This window comes from Plectropomus leopardus, chromosome 11, assembly GCF_008729295.1.
Source record: "Plectropomus leopardus isolate mb chromosome 11, YSFRI_Pleo_2.0, whole genome shotgun sequence".
NCBI classification, from domain to species: Eukaryota; Metazoa; Chordata; class Actinopteri; order Perciformes; family Serranidae; genus Plectropomus; species Plectropomus leopardus.
The window spans coordinates 32,855,325-32,868,495 of NC_056473.1; the positions used below are offsets into that span (position 1 = coordinate 32,855,325).

The window sequence follows — 13,171 nt, forward strand, 5'->3', positions numbered from 1 at the left end:
TCTCGCACACTCAGCTGGTTTGGTGTTAGTTTGGTTTTCTACCAACACTCAGAATTATATAAAACAGTTGTTGCATCTTTTTGTTTTTGAAAACATTTCAGCAAGCGTTTGCCGAAAGCGTTTCTCCCACATACGAACACTAACCTGAAGTGGAGACTGGACAATAGCTGGACTATGCAAACAAGGCGGGTTTGAACAGAGTCAAAGTGCGAGCGAGAAATGAGACATTCCTTCTTTTGTGTCATCCATTCAGCAACAGTGTAACAGTGTATGAGGCATGACCTCCTCTGTGTGAACTTACAGCCGGCAAACACGAGGAGCGCCAGCCTTGTTTGCATCCCGTGGATATTTCTCCAAACGTGGAGTCAAGGTATCACTGTGGTAGGCGGCGGACAGACGCGGGCTCTTTCATCACGCTGGCAGATTTAGGTCTCTCCGCAGCACCGCCACCAAACTACGGCTCTTAAATCACACTCGTCTTTACTCGAGAGGTTATGCATTTTTCTCTCAGTGCCACTTAAAATAATCTGCGGGGAGATTTTTAACTCGAACAGTGAGACATATTTGTTTTCAGTAACTTGACAAGAAATGCTACACAAATTGCAAGAAATGTAAGAATTATTATTATTTTAAGCACTTTTTCTGGGTCATTCCCCTGTTTTATTTTATTTATTTTTTTTTTTTAAACAAATTTTCAGGTAATTTTCCTATATTTTTTAATACCTTTTTTGTAATTCTGAGTCATTTATTCTTCGGTTGATTATTGCCTTCTCCCCATGTTTTGAAAGAAATCAGGCCAATTTGCTTCAAAGTGTTAATATGTACAGAGCGAGCATTGTTTTACATCTATCTGGGTGAATTCGCCAACCAAACTAAAGGTGTCGATTGAAAAGTCGATCCAAGGCTGTTTTTGTGAGTTTTAGATTGTTTCTGTTGACTTTGAATAAGTGTGTTACGATGGTAAAAATACTGTTTATTTTTTAGAGTCTGGTGGGTTTCGTGACACCAGTGTTGAGGCTGATTATGTTTTTTTTTAAATGCTTTTAGTCTTTCACAAAAAGATCTCTCTCTGTCCGTCTCCATGATGTTTTTACACACTTAGAATATCAATCTGAGCCTTTCAGTGGCAAAAAACACCTTTAAGCAGAGCATAAAAAAATAAAGTCCAACGTATGAAGGGGCTATGAAGACGCCAAAGGAATAACATTTGAGTTCTACGGCAGGACAACGATCTTCTTTTCCAGTTTCTGCTCAGGGAAGATGAACCTCTTCATTACGTCATCGAGCTCCTCCAGAGCCAGCTGGGCGTGGAGCACCGCGACGTCATCCGGGTCTGAGCGAACCACCCACTTCAGAGCCCGGTACAGGTCCAACAACACGTCACTGAGAACCTGCAGGAGCCACAGACAGACGAGACAGACGAGACAGACGGAGGTTACACCGAGGAAACTCTTCAGACTGCTCTGTGGACTGAGACGGATGCTGACAGCAGACAGTTTGTTGTTACTGTTTGCTCTTTGTTTTCTCAACAGAGAAAGTTTGGCCACTAACTTGGTCATTACTGACAGAACTGATGGGCAAAACTTGTAAAAATAGACTCAAATTGTACGAAAATGCTAATTTCCACCACTTTGAGACAAATTTTCAAGACCACACATTCTGTGAAACGGCCATCGGTACTCCTTCACGTTATTTTTATTTTTCATTACTATAAAATTACTATTTTAAATATTATTATTTTTTAAAAATAATGAATTCAAAACAGGATTAGAGCTGAATATTTAAATATAACTTAGGGACTGTTTGTTATGTATGATGGGGGGGTGCAAAAAGATGGGGGAGGCATGTTAAATATTTTTTTAAGCACTGGGGAGTGACGTGTTTTTATTTTGACAGTTATTACAGTTTATTTAGTTTTTAAAGAAAAAAACTTTATGTGATTTTCAAAGAAAATGTGTCTTGTTAAACCTGTGGGTTGGAAACATGTATTTTATTTATTTATTTTCAATTTTTGATAATTTTCAAGAAAAACAAAAAATCTTTAAAAAATCACAAAAAAAAAAAAACACTTATTACAGCCAGAAACTTTAAAAAACAGAAATTATCATTGGATTGTCAAATTTCCGACGGCCGTGAACACATCATGTGTTATTATACAGGTTTGTAAAACAAAATTTTATGATTTTTCCAAAACTTTTATGGTATCGTTTGTTTTCCAAAACAGTTTGAGGCCTGGAAACTTCTATTTGGAAATCCCATAACTCCTCCAGGTTTTCCTTGACCGTTCAGGTCCTGTTACTGGGAGTTTGATGCATAAAGAGTAATTCCTGTATGGATCCCTGTCATGAAAATAAATAAATAAAAGCAAAAATGAGTAACATCAGTGAGCTCTCAGTCAGGGCGGAGGTATAATGAATTATCGTGCCTTCCAGTCTCATATTATCATGATGAAATAAATTTGGGTTATTATCTGTGGCGAGGAGAGAAAAGGCATCTCAAAGATGTCAAAGATGTGCAACACCTCCTCCACCGTGCTCACCACCGCAACCCGTCCTCCTCCCTTTGGTCTCACGTTTGTGCTCAGGTCTCATCTGTTCTCACATCACACTGTGTGTCATTAGCCGTGTGCAGCTGGTGCTGCTCTGCTCCAGCTGTTCCAGTAATGACAGGACCTGACCTGCGACTAACAGCTGGTCAGCTGACTGCAGTCAGGGCTGCAGGTCAAGAGCCATATGACACTTCAGCAGCAGGTCACATACAGGTGCGAGTCCACTGGGGAATCAGGAACTGTGGATTTTCACTGGTACTGGTTCCGACTACTAAATTTCTGGATTGTGGCGTGTCGATGTTGTTCCCTCAAACAGCGATTGTGAATAAAGAAATCCAGTCAGCGGTCCTGCTCGCTGCCTCCTTTTTAGGAGGCCAAAGAGCTGCGACGTGATTAGCTTGGACCCGGCGTCGACTATCTAAGAACAACACTTCAGCAGAGATACCAACCGTAACCCAACAGTGAGAAACTGAGAACTGTGGCGACTCCAAAACATGGTGTTGGAGAGAGTCTCCTTCCTGTGCTGGTGAGAAGCTAATATTTAGTCTATAACTCCAGTGGCGACCACAGGGAGACTGGGACTAGATTACAGGACCCGCCAGGCTCTGTAACAACAGCCTCTCACTCTCAAACACACCCTGAACACATTATTCAGCCTCTCAAGCCTGGAACAGGACAAACTGCAGTCCTTCTGCCTCCAACAGTTTATACCAAAAAACTCTCATTTATAAATTTTTTCAGTCGCTCCCTCTGAGAGAGGAGACATTCTTAAACCATGGTGACAGAAAAGTCCTCTTTGACCTTTCAGCCCTTTGTCTTTGTCAACACAATGGCAGTGAAAACACGAGTGAGTAAAGCTTACCAACATGTAGCTCCGCTGTTTGTAACACTGACTGTTCTCTCAACTAAAAAACACAAGTTTAAGGCTAAAAATGAAATTAGTGAGAGCAGGTGGCTCTTCAGTCTTTAAACTTCAGCTGTTCTTTGTGCCAAATACAGAAAAACACTTCACTGTGTCTGTTTCCCCACTGACACATTATTACAACATTAACCATCATCTTGTGAACACTTGAAGTTTCTTTTCTATGAGCTCACATTCATACAGAAGCTTGCAATAAAAAGCCTCTGATCACAGTTTACATTTCTGTGCAGTTTTATTCTTTAAAGTCCAGTTTGCAGTTGGCGCTCCTGCCCCTCTTAAGCTTCCTGCAGACTGTGAGATTTTGCAATCTTATAAGTTTAGTGCAGCTACCGAAATCAAGTTTGATGTATGCAGACTGCAGATCACATCAACTAGTTAATCAAAGGCTACGACTTCTGTCCATCATCATCGACACGCATGAACAAAACACTGTCGGCGTGCGTCATCCATCTACGCTGCTGCAGTGGTGAGAGAAAAATGAGACAACGAAATGAAGCTCTCGCTGTGGCAGAAAAAGTCAAGAGAAGAGGAGGAGGAGCAGGAGAACGTGGACGCAGTCTGGCTGGAGAGAAGAGCTCAACTTTGCACGCCAATTTTACATCGAGAGCTCAGAGTAAGTATTAGCATCTACCAGAGGAGCGATGAAAATTCCCGCTCCTCGCACACGGAGCTGCACGTTCTGCCCGCTCAGAGGCGATGCAGGCCGCTCCGCTAATTATCGCTCCACTCAAATCGCTCAGCGCTCGCTCCAGAAATGAAAATAAAAACTTCTGCCTTGTATTTTCATTTTAGCTTGTTTGACTTCATCCTCGTCTTCGTGTTCTGGCTGTCTTCCTCGCGGTCACCTCACTATCCTCCTCCTCAGTGCCAGGAAGGAGGTTAAATGCTTTTATCATGTCGCTGTCAGTCACAACCCGAATAACACGCCATTGCACGTTCAAATTTTTCAGCACACTTTTGTACTTTTGGTAAATGTGACTCCAGAGAGAATTTTTACCGACTGAAACGATGTCACCACATCCTTTTTCTCGTACCCTGTCACCGTCATCTGTTACTTTTACAGGAATACACCTGTGAGATGACTCCTCTGCTTCTTTTTAAAGTGCTTTCTGGGTCAGACACGATTCAGACGCATGGTGTGAGCAGAGAGAAATTGGAGCGGGATGGAGCGAGAGATAAGGTGATGCTCCAGCTCCGTGCTGCTACTACCATTCAGCAGTGTCGCACTGTCGGTGCGTCAGTTCATGCTGCATTTCTGTTGGTTGGTTAGTAAATGTAGGTCGCACAGCTGTCACACGGTGAAAATCTCATCCCAAATCTCTGACACTGTCAGGATTTTATCCCAGACTGTCTTTGATCGTAAGACTGTGACAGCGGACATCTCTGAACCTCTGTCACTGTGCGACGTAGGACCACCGTTTCTTTCCCCAATTCATCTTTCCTCTGAGAAAGCCCAAAATCGCTCAGCGTATACCGAGTTTTACTTATTGTTGCTAAGGAGGGGCTCATTCTGGTGAAAGATAATTGACTGTCGAGTCTCATTCCCAGGTCGTCAAGTATCGTGCTTTGGGCTGGCGGTGCAGTCCTGTTGTGGAAATGTGCGCAAATTTCATGCATACTCAGTGGTGAGCGTGTGTGTGTGTGTGTGTGTGTGTGTGCGTGTGTGTGTGTGTGTACCTGTGTGGTTTTGTCGCTGAGGCCTCGGAGCAGCAGGGTGATAACATGGACAGCAGCTCTCCTGACCTCTGCCTCCTTCTCTGTCTTTATCAGCGCAGTCAGACAGGAGCTGAGCTGCACACACACACACACACACACACACACACACACACACACACACACACACACACACGGATATTTGCAATCAATCATTTACAGTGTTAAAATGACAAAGGCATAAGGCTGAAAGTTAGTTACAGTTCGTGATCATGTGTACGCGAGAAACAAAGCACCATCTGAAGCTGTGCCGAACTTTACACGACAACGTTCGTCACAAACGCTCCGAATCAGCTGCTGAGGTCAGGACCGCAACTAAACGGGTGGATTGATTTATTGGCGAGACATCAAAACCAACATGGGCCGTCCATCTCTCTACGTATGCACACATGCTCTCACACACACACACACACACACACACACACACACACACACACACACACACACACACACACACACACACACACACACACACACACACACACACACACACAGAGAGTCAGGGTGAAAAAGTAAAAGTGTGCAGGTTCATGAATAAGCATCCCTGTTCTTCCAGCTGACAGTGCTGCTTATTCATGCCAGCAGGCTACAGCCAACATGCACGCACATACAAATGCAAAAACACACACATACACACACACACACACACACACACACACACACACACACACACACACACGGCAGCATCTCTATTTGAGCCTCTGACCGCTGCAGCAGCCTGAACGTACATGTGTAAATGTGGGCTGAGTTTCTGTAAACTCAAATGCTGATCAAAGCGAGCAGGCATGCTCTCCCCCACCCCACACACACACACACACACACACACACACACACACACTCACACACACACACACACACACACACACAAGTTTCATGTTAGAGTGTGTGTCCTCTCACCTCTTGAGCCAGCGCTCCTAAAGCGTAGTCCAGCCTCTGACAGAGCTCCCCCAGGTTGGACAGACTGCTGGCCCGGACGCTTTGGTCTGGGTCTCTGGTTCCCTGCAGGAAGACGCCGAGCAGAGGACGGCCAAGGTGTGGCGCCAGTTCACCTGGAGATGAAACAGACGAGAGGAAGAGCAGGCAGGTTAGCTTCCAGGCTGGAAGAGGCTTTAACAGCAATAACATAAACAGCTTATTATCTGATAGATTGATTGAAGATGCTGTCAGCTCTCTGGCTCTCCAGCTGAACTTTACTGATTATTTCGGAAGCTAAAAGTTAATCTGTGTCCTCTGTCAAGTTTAAAACCACAGTTTTTAGGTTTGCTGCTTAAATGTCCCACCATATTTCCTGCAGTGACATTACTGCTCTGACCGCTCTGGCTATTACTCTCAGCAGAAAAGTGACTCGCTTCAGCAATTCGCTGAATCCACCATGTACACAGCAGTGCACCAGGTGCAGGCGGATTAATTAAGGGAGTAAATATAACCCCTTTGCCCCCTGCACGTTCCTTTGTGCCCACATGATGTGCCTTTTAACTACCAACGTTGTTGGATATGCCCCAAATGCACTTGGGCCGTGTATTTGAGACCACGTTACAGATCATTCAAACAGGGCTCACCTATTTAAATATTTAAATATCCACCTTAGTATCACTGACCGGGCTGACAGCCTCTATAGTGCAGCGATACTCAACTTACTTTGCTGGGGGCCAAATATGGAAAATTAAAGCAGGTCAGGGGCCAGATGCAACAGCTCCATACATGTTTCTAGGGTTTGACACATTTCTCTGATTTTAGGACATTTCTATGATTTTTTTTCTAGGACCTCTGTCAGGGTTTTTTTTTTTTTTTTGGATGACAAGCTCTGCTTTGATGCTGTTTTATGCACTCTGGCACCTTATATATACTAAAAGTACAAAAAAAAACTAGGATTTTAGGTCATTTCTAGGAAATTTTTATGAATTTTAGGATATTTAAAGGATCGGGGACATTGTTTCTAGGATTTAAGGACATTTCTAAAATTTTAGAACTCCTTCAGGATTTTAGGATGACTAAGATTTCAGGACATTTTTATGATTTTAGGACATTAGGGGGATAGCTAGGACCAAACAAACAAACTCCATTTTGGTGCTGTTTTATACACTCTGGCACCTTATGTATGTTAAAAGTATAAAAATAGTTCCCAGCGTGAATCACTTTTTTTTTATTGTGAATTAGAAAATGGTTAAAAGGCCGCCCAGCACTTGCCTTATAGTGTGGATTTGTACTGACACTGCAACGCTGCCTTATTATCAATTTAATCACTAATTAATTACTAATTTCGTCTGGCATTAGCATCTTTATGTCAGGTTAGCTGCCCCTCCTTCACTACACTGCAGGAAACCAAGGATTCGAGAATTTGTGGGGAGACAAAGAGAAAAACAAAAATGTAGAATAAATAAAGCATCCTTACAGGTAGGCAGACTGACAGAGAAGTAAGCCCCAAGCTACAGATCCAAATGGAAAAACACAGCAAAGATCAGCTCAAGTCACATGCCAAAATACTCAAAGCAAAAAAAAACCTAAGAGAGACAAGGTGATTTCTGTCGGGAGGTGAGTCTTGGTTTTGGCAGGAGAACGAGATTTCTGAGAGCAGCGTGGATACCAGAGAAGGAGCTTTACATCTAATCCAGCCATTGAAATCCACATCTTGACACAAGACTAATATTGCTGTTTACAGAGTGTAGTCATACTCGGTTTAACAAGCTGTGTGTGGGTGACAACGTTACACAGGCAGACGTACAAAGAACAGAGCCGACTGATGACTACGGCTGGCTGCTCCTGCCAAGCAGCAGGGAGGACAGCCAGAGGCCTCCGAGGAGGGGACGCTACCAGCTGACTGGCTGGTAGTAGTAAGACCTGCTTGACCCGTGTGTGTGTGTGTGTGTGTGTGTGTGTGTGTGTGTGTGTGTGTGTGTGTGTGTGTGTGTGTGTGTGTGTGTGTGTGTTTGTACGTTAGAGCTTGTTATATCCAGAAAAACACACACACACACACTGATCTATTTAGCTTGCCCTATATTAAGCTTTTAGACTGCCAAACACTTTCTTACAATCACAAGATACAAACCCAAATCACACATACACAGCTGGACACTNACACACACACACACTGATCTATTTAGCTTGCCCTATATTAAGCTTTTAGACTGCCAAACACTTTCTTACAATCACAAGATACAAACCCAAATCACACATACACAGCTGGACACTCACACACTCTCTCTCTCTCTCTCACACACACACACACACACCCACACACTGACACACCACACACACCAGCTCTGCTATTCTCCCTTCATTTCCATGTCTCAATAGACTGTTACGGCTCTAACAGACCTCATGAAAGAGATTTGCTGTGTTTGAGTGGGTGTGAGTCAGCAGGAATATCAGCCTGCATGCATTAAAACACACACACACACACACACACACACACACACACACACACACACACACACACAGTAACACAAGATTCACCTGAGAAAATGATGCAAACTCGCACAGATGTTCCTAAATTTGCTAAACTGTATCCTCTACATGCCCTTTTGTATAGATAAATAAACATAATGTCTTGGGAACATAATTTTTTGCCTTTCAGCACATTTTCTGCACAACGTCACACACTATGGGAGCTCAGAGGACTCTGCAAGTGCTTCTCTGCCACTCCACCAGCCGAGTCAATTAAGAAGACCTTCTTATTTACAAATGACAGCCTGGCAAAAGGCAAATCTTGGCCACTCGGGGGGTTCAAGACAAACACAGAGGCTCTCTGGATGTCTGCGCAGCAAACTGAAGGTCTATCCAATCTCTCAGCAAGGATATAAACCCCCCGATTGTCCCGGGGAAGTGGTACGATGGCAATCTGGCAGATAAAACCAGAGCTGGGATAAAAAAAACAAAACAGGGTTTTCAATCAGGGAAAGGTTGTGATACACAGGGGCCCTTCTGAACAGAGATCTGCATGGAAAACAAGTCCGCACTGTGGGTTTTGTGGTTTGGTGGTGGCATGCAGAGAGCTGTCCACCACAAATAAATCAGAACAATATTAACAAATATGGATGCATAAATAAACAAGCGTATATTATCATTTCTATGATAGTTACCACTCACACAAAGTTAAATTACTGTGCTCTTTTGGTCAGATGAGGGGACACATTTTAAAACATGTGGCAACCCACCACAGAGTCCAGAGGTCAGGCTCCGCTTCTCTTCATTTACAAAAAGAAAACAAAATGCAGAAGACTGAGCACAAGACCTACAATCACTCATAATAGTGTGTGTTTACATGGATATTTTGCCAAAATGTAACCAGCTCTCTGTCACTGTGGTGTAAAGTGTGTTCAGATGAACAGTGTGAAGGCGCCTCCCTAATGCCACCAGTGCTAGAAACTCCTCAGCTGTGAGCAAAAATCCTCCGGGATGACGCATTTTGCGTAATTTGGTGTCATCAATGGCGCATTTCTCGTTGTTTTGTGAAACCGATGAAGCATTTCTCAGCATTTTGTGCAATCAATTATACGCGTTTTTGTCATTTTGCACCATCAGTGACAAGGAATTTCATCATTTTACATTGTCGATGATGCATTTCTCATAGTTTTGTGCCATCAGTGACAGGTTTCTCTTTGTTTTGTGCCACAGCTGATTCTGAATCTTGTCGTTTTCTGGCATCCATGACAGAATCTCATTCTGCAAGAACTGATGATGAGTCTCTCATAGTTTTGCCCTAAAAATGCATGTTTCTGGTCGTTTTGCGCCATCAGTGACTCACTTTGTCGTTTTGCACCACTGATGACGCAGAATCTTGTCGTTTAGCACCATTAATGACATGGGATCTTGTCATTTAGTACCATCGGTGACATGTCATTCTGCATCATCAATAATGCAGTTTGCGTTGTCATCAGAGATACATTGCAGGAGCTGCTGGCATGTGTCAGCGCCTTAACACTGTTTTCACAGTGACACAGCAATGATTGAAAATTGCCAACGTTTCCCTTAACAGCTGAATGTCCACACAGAATTTGCAGAGAAAATACTCCTAATATTGGAAACAGTAAAACAACAAGTGAAACTCACCCATCGCCCTGCTCGCCCTCATCAGCACTTCTCCCACTTTGAGGCGGGTTTCCAGGGAGTGCTCCTTCTTGGATGTGGGGAGGGACGGACCATGTTGGAAGTCTTTCAGGAGCCTTTCCAGAATCCTCTCGGGGTATGAATCAGCCAAGGCAGCCAAACCTAAAGACAGTTCACACTCAGTCCATCAGCTTTCAAGAGTTTTAAGAGTAACTGCTGCAGGTGAGTTGTTAATAGCATCTGTAGTTTCTGTAAATCAATAATCACAAAAATCAATGATCATGAGCATCACTTTTGGCCGAGCTGCAACAGTAAATTACCTTGAATGGCTGACAGGTAGACAAATGAGTCTTCGTGCTCCAGGTTTTCTAAGAAGAGCTGGAGAGGACAAACCATAAGCATGATTAATCATCACATAGACCTGTGATACTCAACTTAAGGCCCGCAGGCCAAATCTGGCCCCTAATAGGATGCCAGGACCCCCCCCCCCCCCCACCATTTTATAATTCATAATAACAATTAAGTGATTCTCACTGGCAGTTGTTTTTGTACTTTAATTCTAGAAACATCCTTAAAATTTGAGGAGCATCCTTAAATCCTAGAAATGTTCTTACATCCTAGAAATGTGCTACAATCTAAGATCCTGATGTCCTAAAATCCTGGAAGGGTCCTGAAATCTGAGAAATGTCCTCAAATTCAAGAAACATGCTAAAATCCTGGAAATGTCCTAAAATACTTGAAATGTGCTTAAATCCTAGGAATCTACTAAAATCCTGGAAATGTCCTAAAGTCCTAGAAATGTACTAAAATCCTGGAAATGTCCTAAAATCCTGGAAGTGTCCTGAAACCTGAGAAATGTCCTCAAATTCAAGAAACATGCTAAAATCCTGGAAATGTCCCTAAAATCTTAGAAACATGCAAGGGGCTGCTGCAACCAGCTCCTGGCCTCCTGTCATTTTGTAAAAGTGACCCCAAAGAAAAGCAAGTCTATTCTCTCATTTCTGAGTTAAAAATAAAAAACAAAAACAATATTGATTTTGCCAGGAGAACCAAAGCCGATCAATACTGGCACAGCGCTGAACTCATTAAAAACAAAACGACCAACTATCAAAGGGAATAATCCAAACAATACCCCCAGGTACTATGAGGGGTCCTTGAAGATGTAGGTCTGATTGTGTGGGGGGGAAACGGGGGAGTGGGTTTCTTGGAAAAGCTGCAGAGAGTGTGCCAGAGATTTGGGTAAAGTGAGGAGAGAGGGCAGAACGTATGAAAGGTACAATATTGGAGAAATTTACCCAACCGTGACATGAAAGGGCGGAAATCAATACAGGGGTCTGTGCTGTAACGGTAGGGGGTTGAAGGTTATCTAAGGTGAACACAGGATGAAGGTCCAGATTACAGAGAATACTAAATGAGCCGTTATCCTTTCTTGCACATTCCACCTTAACAAGTCCCCGGAGCGCGCCGTTGTCCCCTCTGAGGACGAGGTTTAACCGCCTCATTTATTATACATGTTTGCTCATAATGTCCCAGGAGACACGTTCACACTCCTGATGCACACATATGGTGCATGCAACAGTAACACACTGTCTCATAGACGGTGGAGGCAACATCCAGCATGGCTGAATGAAGAAGACAAAGTGGGAGCATGTTGACCCTGCTCATAGAGTAATAGCTGCAGAAGCAGGCTGAGGGTTTCTGGCACAAATTCACAGCCTACCGAGGCGCACGGAGAAAGGAGATAAATCAGAAGAGGTCGAAGCTCCTGCAACAATTGTGGTATTAAGAACAGCTTTATCACAAGATAAACGGGTTTCGGCTTGTGGCCCTGATAAAGGCCTCGGACATTTTCAATATAGTAATATAGTTTTTAAACAAACTTAAGAATCATGTTTGGACAAATCTTTGTTTTTTAACAATTGCAGCTAATTATGAAAGTATGTAATATATATGTGGTCCAAAGCAGAGGTAGGTTTCATGTAGGAATATGGTTGTAAGAGTGAATTAGGTGAATCTATGTTTTGCAAAACGGACTCCTTTTGACAGAAATTAATTAAAATATGGATAAATTAAATCAGATTAAATGTGTGGCAATTAAGACCTCACGATTTAGATTTTCAGATTAATTAATGACTTTTAAGTCCTGATATTTATAACAACATTGACTTTTTAATGACATGCACACACTCTGATAACTCACTATGAGCTAAAGTTTGAGGAAAAACGAGTCAAGAATATTACTGGGATAACATTTTTAAATGTTTTTAAAAAGTTTAGTTTGTTTTGGGGGGTTTTGCGCATCATATCTGACTAAATGCTGAAACACAAATAAAAAGTATAAGCAAAGCAACCCACCACGAGGACTTTCTCCTGGGCCTGAACAGCCTCTGGGTCTCTTTTCTGCATCATCTGGGTCAGCACCCGCAGGGCGACCGCTCGGGTTGGCACGTCCGGGTCACACGCCTCCAGCAGCCAATCAGAAAAGGGCTTGGTGGGAGGGCAAAGGTTGCTGGTGCCAGAAGTCCTCCCTTTGTCTTTTGGACTAGTTCCTGCTGTCGAGCCTCCAGAGGACGCTGGCTGTCTGACGTTGGTGTTGCTGGGTGAGTTACTGTCCAGAGGAGATGAATGAGGACGAGTCTGTGAGTCGTTTGCTTCAGTTTGAAACTTTTGTTTTTTCCTAAAAGGCACGCTGTTGTTCTGGGTTGTTTCAGGCTTTCTGGAGGGCTGAGCAGCAGCTGGGATGTTTTCAGGCCGGTAGGCGCCGTGAGTGGCGATGACAGCTCTGAGGTTTGATGCCAGCTCCTGGATGAACACCTCGGGGTGAGTCAAAGACAGCGTCTCCAGCAGCGGGAGAAGTCTCGACATAGAGGAGTAGTCTTCGGCACTAAGCTGTAGGAACAAAAAGAGGAGAGGTGATGCACTCTGAACGGTACAGAGAATTA

At 43.4% G+C, this 13,171-nt stretch overlaps 1 protein-coding gene across 1 annotated transcript; it reads right to left on the minus strand.

Moving 5' to 3' along the window:
- Positions 1–1,135: 1,135 nt before the first annotated feature.
- On the minus strand, positions 1,136–13,114 carry LOC121950274 (transport and Golgi organization protein 6 homolog). The gene is made up of 6 exons (XM_042496216.1): positions 12,585–13,114; positions 10,550–10,607; positions 10,233–10,391; positions 6,081–6,232; positions 5,148–5,261; positions 1,136–1,391 (listed from the first exon to the last, which is right to left on the minus strand). The coding sequence occupies exons 1-6, from the start codon at positions 13,092–13,094 to the stop codon at positions 1,215–1,217; spliced, it is 1,170 nt and encodes a 389-aa protein (XP_042352150.1). The 5' UTR covers positions 13,095–13,114; the 3' UTR covers positions 1,136–1,214.
- Between the last annotated feature and the right edge of the window lie 57 nt (positions 13,115–13,171).